Here is a 7,717-nt window from a genome sequence, read left to right as displayed (position 1 = left end):
TAGCTCAGTGGACTAAGCACTTGCTTAGGCAAGCACAGGGACCAGGCTTGATCCCTGGTACCACATGCTGTACCAGCCCTGTCTCTGGGCATGCTGAGCTGGCAACCGAGTCTGTGTGGTGGCACACACTTGTAATCCCAGCGGCGGGGAGGCTGAAAACAAGAGGATCACCACGAGCCCAAGCTGTGTAGTCAGACCCTATAACAACCAAATACATTTTTTAAAAAAGCATTGGAAATGACACACAATTCCATGGAACACAGTAATAGTAATTCAACAATGGTTGCCGTATTGCATGATGTTATCTTCAGATTAGTTGTTTAGTTTACCAGATGTAAACCTGCAACATTGGTTAAAATACAGTTATAAGAAATTAAAACAGAATAAATGATAAGCAAATTAAAGAACAGCTATACTTGGCTAGAATGGAGATGTCAAAGAAAAACAAAATACAAGCGATAAATATAATTTTGAATTTTCCAGTATGTGAAAAAATAACAATATAAAAGCAATTTTCATAATTCATTTTATTTATTCTAATATTTAACTAAATTGGTATTGTTTCAATGCGCAGTTAAATACTATTCATGAGCTATTTCACACTTTTTATATTGAGTCTTTTATACATACTGTGCAATTTTTGTCCAGCACACACTTTGATTTAGGAGCTAAATTTTTATTTGTATTTTGATTTCAAAACATGTACAGATGAAAAATTAGTTTCACACAGCCACGGTATTAAAAAAATAAAGACTTTTTTTATTACCTGAAGCAAGTATCAGTTTTTAAATTTAAATTTAAAATAAAACCAGCTCATCAGTTACCCTGGCCCCATCTCAAGTGCTCAGTGGCCATAGGAGGAGGCCCCTGGGTGGTGCGGGTCTGCAAACTGAGGCAGCCCGCAATTGGTACACAGCTCACACAGGCACTGGACAGCCACTCAGGGACCCTGAGGTTTCTGCCTTAATTTCTTATTGTATTCCTCACAGAGAGCAGGAAACATATACAGTTCTTCTCCAACAGTGGTAATATAGACTACAAATTGCTTTAGAGGCAATTCAAGTAAATTGGCAGTGCTGGTGCCCTTGTAGGTAAAATGAAACTAGAAGGATGAGATTTCATTTTTCACCTTAGAAGTTGATGTCAAGAAAGCTAAGCTTGTCTGTTCACAGGTCTCGTTGTTATATGTATAAGGAAGGCATTTACACTGCCATCACTGCAAATAGGGTAAACTCAAGAAAGATTAATCGTTCTGTGAAAAAGAAATGCTTTAGGTCTTGGACTGGGGTTGTAGCTCAGGGACAGAGTGCGTGCCTAACATGTGAAAGGCCCTGGATTCCATTCCAAGCACAGAAACAAGAATTATCTAAAACCTAAGACTATCCTGTACTGGAGGACCAGACCTAGCTGAGATCTGAACCCATCTTCAGGGACATGCTGCTGCCATGCTTTTGAAATGTGGCTCCTGGGCTACAGAAACTAATCTTTAACTTCTGGTTAGTTTTAATTAATTTTAACTTAAACATCAGTTCTTGGTTCAGTTGCTAGAAAACATTTCTGTTCATTTGAAATAGTCTGTGGATGTGCATCTGGTTTTTTATCTATAAATTTTATGAGCTCCACGCACATTCTTGTCCTATTCGTCACTTGGAAAGTGCTTTGCTTGGTGCCCAGCCCTGAATTTGGCACTAGGAATATACTGAGACTGGGACAGGCCAGTTTGCACCCTCCTGGAGCTCTCAGGATGCCTGGAACCCTAGCATGACACCGGGGTGTGGGGAGTGCCACGCAGGGAGGTACAACATCAGAGAGTGCAACCCAGGGACCCCCACGGAACTTAGGAGAACTGTCCTGACCCTGCCAGCGTTGGGCTCAAGGAAATCTTTCCTTTTTGCGATGCCAAAAGAATTCCCTGCTCTAAGCAAAGATTTACCAGATACACTTTATCATTCCTCCATTCACATACAGAAAAATGAACATTAGCTATTGTCTACTAACATTTGGCCAAGATGAGGCCACTCATTCCTAAACATATCATTTCCCCACAATGATAAGCACATCTTTCAACTTTCCTGGGTCATGTAGCTTTTCAAGTGTTTGCCATCAACAAGCTAGATGCCCAGTTATCTGACATAGAATAAGTGTCTCTACACCAAGAAGTTTTCAAGAACAAATTCTTGTTCATCATTAGCTACTCTACCAAAAATAACAAAGAAATATATAATAACACTTACATAACTGGGAAATATGTGGGCCAACTTTTCCCTTTATCCTAAGACACTCCGGATGCAGATCATTTCCTCAGTGGTGTTCATAGTTCAGTTTTTAAAGTCATTGATCAATGTAAAAATGTTACAGTACCTTTTGAATAGTTCTCTGATTCTGTTCTGAAACCTCTTTCAGACTTATAAGTTCATCTTCTGTAAACAAAAAGAGAAAGAGGCCAACCATGAAATTACATGCATATGCCCCTGTATTCAAACTGCCTGCTTCAGGGCAGGCTGAGAAGCCACGAGAAGGCACAGTGGACGCAAGTCTTAGCAGGATTGCGACCTTCACCACTGCCCTTGACATTCACAGCCTTCTTCCTGCTGTTCAGACGGCTGGTCAGAGCGAGATTAAGAAGTAAGTTCAAGATCCAAGTGTGGCCGAGGGCTGAACGCTTTTCATCAATATTAGCAGAGGACATTTTTGCTGTTAGTCACAGCCAATACAAAGTGCTTTAGCAGGTGGCACGTGATGACTCAATAAGAAGGACGCAAACCTGAAAAGGCCTTACCATGCCACATGAGAAGAGAGCCAGAACCCCACTGACAAAGTTTAACTTTATATCCAAGGGACGCTGTGTCTTATGGTGTCCATGTTTTACTCTTAGTTGTTTATTCCTTGGTCCTTGCTTTTCACATTGTAGATTAAAGGCAACATTATATAATCAACATAAACACAAAGATGGTAATTAAATGAAAAAAATTGAAAGAATTTAACTTTGGTTACTATGAATGCAATTCTTATTGATGTTTATGGTATGGTAAAAGGGGATGTATAAAGTATACAAATAAAAATTTGTTCCAAAAATTTGTTTCAAAAGTGGAAGTAAAGTAGGTAGTAAACATTTTTTTTTTTTTTTTTTTTGCTGCGAGGCCAACTATGTGTTTCTACAAAGTATAACCAAATATGTATGCTTAAGTACGTAAATATTACAGTTTAGGGGATCAGCATATACAATAAATCAGCAAAATTTTCTGTCTGTTAATAATATTTCTAAGGGAAGTAGAACAGTGATGAGCACATTGCTTCACAGAGGCCAACATGTTGCTGGAACAAAACACTAAATTAACATGACATGGTCCAGGCGTACAGCTACACAGAAGTCCTTTGCTCTAAGCAAGGGATGTCTCAAAAAGAAAGCCCAGATCTCTATCAAATTGATCTTTAAACAACCACACAAATATAAGTGTGGAAAAGATTAACATAGCAATACATTTTACCATGCATCTGTTTCTTCAAAAAAAATTTTTTTTCCAGGTGTTACCTAATGTTGAATTTTCTTTTATATTGCGTTTGACTTCTTCTTCAAGTTCTGAAATAACTTTGAGCAGTCTCTCATTTTCCATTCTGTACTCCCAGTTTTCTCTTTCTAAGTTTGATTTGGAACCGTTGGCCTCAGCAAAAGTGTCCTGAAAGATAGGGAATTCCATATCTCTAAGCAGGGAGCTGAGAATTTAAATATGCAACACTAGGACAATGCAGATACAGAAGAGCTATCATATAATTTTCTGAATTCTATTACACACTTATAATATGAATAGTAAAAAGGAAGGAGACCAAAAAGAGCTTGCAGGAAGAAAGGCTGCAGTACATTCTGTACAAAGACCCCAGCACATGGGGACATTTTATTGACAGGAATAATGCATATCATACTGTTCGTGCGCCCTCGTCATTCACATCAATTCATTACGGAGGCTGTGTCCGGGAGGCAGCTGGGGCCCCTCCACCCACCCTTTCCTCTGTGTGTCTGAAGTGCTGTCCGCGGTAACTAGGCAGGCTGGGGAGACCGCGGGCGGGCAGCGCCAGGGGGTGGCAAAGTGCACGGCCAAGGAGGGGGGCTTGTTGCCTTTGTGGCATTTCCCAGTGTCAGCGCTGCCAGTGTCGCGAGGAGCACATCGCATGTCAAAGCGGTGACGTTTTCAGGCTGGGAGCCGCACGGCGCCCATCAGGCGCACGGATACGCACACAGTTGGTTTTCTGCTGGGTGGGGGAGCCACCCAGAGGCAATTCATATTCTGAACATTAACATGGCTTTGCATGCCTGTCACACGGGGACTGTGCAAGCGTTGAATGCTATTGAAGACTTTGGTTTAAATCTCTATGCAAACAGCGATTACCTTGTAAGAAGGTTTCAGGATAACTTGCAACAAAGGACTTTAAAGTTATAGTTTTAGTAAAGCAAACTCATTTACATTTTTATTATGTGCATCTTTTGTTTAAATCTTGCCATGTCCATTATGGGAGAGGCTTTTTCTTACGCAATAGAAGCTTATTGGGACAGCTACTCTTTTTTTTTTTTTTCCTTCTTCTTCTTGTCTGTTTAAAAGCTATTGAAAACATCTGAATATATTTCCTTATGGTCGTTGAGATTTTACTGCTGCACATTTTTTCTTTAAATGAAGATACAATGGGTTGGGGAAGCTCATGCAGAATTCTACATCTCATCAAGGTAAAATATTAAATGGATTATGCAATGTCCAAAATATTAACAAATCGTTGAATTGTTATGCTAAAAGAGAAAATTCTACATGTCTTGATTCAAAATGACTACAGTATTTGCTCTGCAAATACTTTTGAATTTTAACCATCAGGTAACCAGTAGTCTATTCCTTTTACAATAACCCCATGATTACAAATAATTAAGGACAAAACATCTCCTTAGAAACAAAATATTTCTTTCAATAGGCTGGTTTACTTTTAGACCTTTGCTTGTATTTCACTTTAAAGATATCGGTGAAGAAATTATTAAAATATTTTCTCCTGTGTCATAATGGTTTGAAAGAATAAGTGGTTGAATGTTTTATAGTACAATTTCATAGTACACTAGTAAATCCTTTGCAAGACAAGTGACTTACTAATGAAATTATAAGGGCTGGCCAAAGAGCTCAGTGGATTAAAGTGCCTGCAAGCAGGTGCAGGGGCCAGGGGTTCAATCCTCAGGCCTGTAGTGCTGGCTCCGCCTCCAGGGCAAGCTAAGACAGCAATTGAGACTGGGCATGGTGGCATGCGCCTGTAATTCCAGCTCTTGGGAGGCTGCAAACAGGAGAATTACTACGAGTCCAATATACATAGTATAGTTCATAGTAGACCCTGAACACCCTGTAGACCTTTCCCTAAAATACAAAAAAATTAAAAAATAAAATAAAAAAAATTAATTTTGAATATTAATTCAAAGTATATTGTTAAGAATGTCACATTGAATGTCACATCAAGGGACTGGGAGATGGCTCAGTGGAATAAGCACTTCCCTGGCAAGTGCAAGGGTCTGAGTTCAATCCCTGGTTCCACACACACACACAAAAGTCACATCAAGTTCAATCACAAATTTATTGCTTTTGTGGGGCAAAGTTACGGAGTTGGGGATCAAGCCTAGCACCTCATGTATGCTAGAGAAGTTCACTTAGCTACACCCCAGCTGAGCATCTTCAAGACTTCGATTCACCACTGCGTTTCAAGTATTTGAGCCCACTCCATTCTTAGTGAGCAATACAAAGTCTATTGTGTTGACAAAGGAAGGATCCCAGCCATCAATTTTTTGTCTCACGTTGTTCAACTTGAGATCCTCACAGAATATGTTTGCAAGCGAAAAGGATTTTCAAACAACCACTAGGAGGCATAACAAGTTTAAGCAACCATTTCCTAACAGTGGCAGATTGTGAAAGCCCAGAGGATGACATGAGTGCACAGCGGCATAAACTGTAGAAGTGTTCAGTCAGCTCTGGTGGGATGTAAAGTGCACATGTAGTAGCAGCAAAGTCCTCAATCCGGGAGGGCTTTCTCCTCTGCTTATCCACCTGCACTCCTAGCTCCTGCGTGTTACCCTTTAGCTCTGTCCCCACCATCTGTCAGCTTGAGGAACTGCAAATAATTAAGGATTCAGAGGCCCGCGGCAAGGACACTCATTAGCAAAATGAACAAACAAAGGGGTAGTTCTGGACTGCTAAGGCCCTGTCGCACCCTGAGTGGCAGTGTTTTGTGGTGGTGTTTTTTTCTGCCATCTGCCCACACTGCCAGTTCTTGGTTTGCTTAAACCATGAGACTCCTTTAAAATAAACTGCACTATTAAAACAAGGTTGAGAAGGATGGTGATCATTAAAAGGCGGTTAACTGGGTGTTGCTATTTAAAACCACATTACACTCTAGGCGAGGCTGTGGGTGATCCATGGTTTGGCTGGAATTTTAAATTTTAAATTTATGAAGGAAATTGCAATTCTCAAATTTTTCTAAAATATTATGAAAACTAGGCCTCTAGTTAGTGGCATATGCACTGTCTCTTGTGAATGTTTCTAAATGCACAGAGTCACTGTTTCAGGTTTCAGAATCCCAGGTTGAATCTCTAAAGTAGCACTGTCAACAACAGTATAAGCAGACATGGCCTACTTGAGAGGTGGTTCATGGGCCGGGATCCTCAGTCTTGTCTGGGAACTTACTAAGCACAGGCTCAGGCTCCAGCCTGGAGCAGCTGTACCAGAGTCTATATCTTACTGAGACCTGCAGGTGACTCATAGGAACAGTGGGTGTGAGAAACCCCGGGCTGGAGCCCTTTCCGTGCTTTCTTCGCAATGCCCCCTGCCACGCCAGCATCTCAACCCTGAGGCTTCACCTACCGTACCCAGACATCTCAATTTGACACTGGGGGTGGAGTGGGTTGAGATTCATGCTCATGCCTTGTGAGAGTCATGAAGAAGAGCAGGTGTTTCCCTGTTGAGTGACAACCAGGAAAGTGGCATGCTGGGGCAGCACAGCCCTGCAGAGATGCCACTCTTGAATGACAACTTTGTTTCAGAGTTGTCAGCAATAAACAGACACATCCACCAGTAGACGGTGGGTGAATGATAGTCACAGAGCTCGTCTATGTTGGGGCAAGAACGAAAAATTAAGGCTTTGGAGTGCAGCAACTCTAGTGGAAATGAGATGACATATGTGCACACACATGTACCTGCAGACACACACACTCACACACAAGTACTCTGACAGGCTACCCTCCTTTCTAAATTCTCAAGGGCACCAGGACAGCCTGCTAGCTGGATACCCACAATGGTGTGCAGCTGAGTTATGCTGGTTTCTACGGAAGAAAAAGTGTGAATCTCATCCTTTGCTCAAACATACTCTCAGGAAAGATAAATATCAACAATGCTGTCATCCAGAGACAAGTGAGTAGAAGTCTGAAATGGTATGAGTTCCTTTTCTGATTTCCATTTTGTCAGAAATATAACTTAGGCCTGCCATGCTGTCCCAAACTCTGGGGCGCACTGAGACGGCGATTGAGACTGGGCATGGTGGCACGTGCCCGTAATCCCAGCACTTGGGAGGCTGAAAACAGGAGAATCACTACACATCTGTTCTACACAATGAGACCCTGTAGTCCCTGTACCCTTCAGACTCTGTACTAAATACATCTAAAAAAGAATTAAAAAATAAATAAAAAATTAAAAAGAAATATAACTTA

At 41.1% G+C, this 7,717-nt stretch overlaps 1 protein-coding gene across 1 annotated transcript in view; it reads right to left on the bottom strand.

Moving 5' to 3' along the window:
* The window catches only part of CUNH10orf67 (chromosome unknown C10orf67 homolog), a 137,356-nt gene that overhangs the window by 70,725 nt on the left and 58,914 nt on the right, over positions 1 to 7,717 (bottom strand). Inside the window, exons 6-7 of the mRNA XM_023701982.1 lie at positions 3,533 to 3,677; positions 2,362 to 2,420 (exon numbers count right to left, since the gene is read on the bottom strand). Of these exons, the coding sequence (XP_023557750.1) occupies positions 2,362 to 2,420; positions 3,533 to 3,677 (204 nt within the window). The remainder of the gene's footprint in view (positions 1 to 2,361; positions 2,421 to 3,532; positions 3,678 to 7,717) is intronic.

Source organism: Octodon degus, unplaced genomic scaffold, assembly GCF_000260255.1.
Source record: "Octodon degus isolate 3935 unplaced genomic scaffold, OctDeg1.0 scaffold00145, whole genome shotgun sequence".
In the NCBI taxonomy this organism is placed as follows: domain Eukaryota; kingdom Metazoa; phylum Chordata; class Mammalia; order Rodentia; family Octodontidae; genus Octodon; species Octodon degus.
The sequence above is the reverse complement of the archived record's forward strand: the minus strand, read 5'-3'. Positions and strand labels throughout refer to the sequence as shown.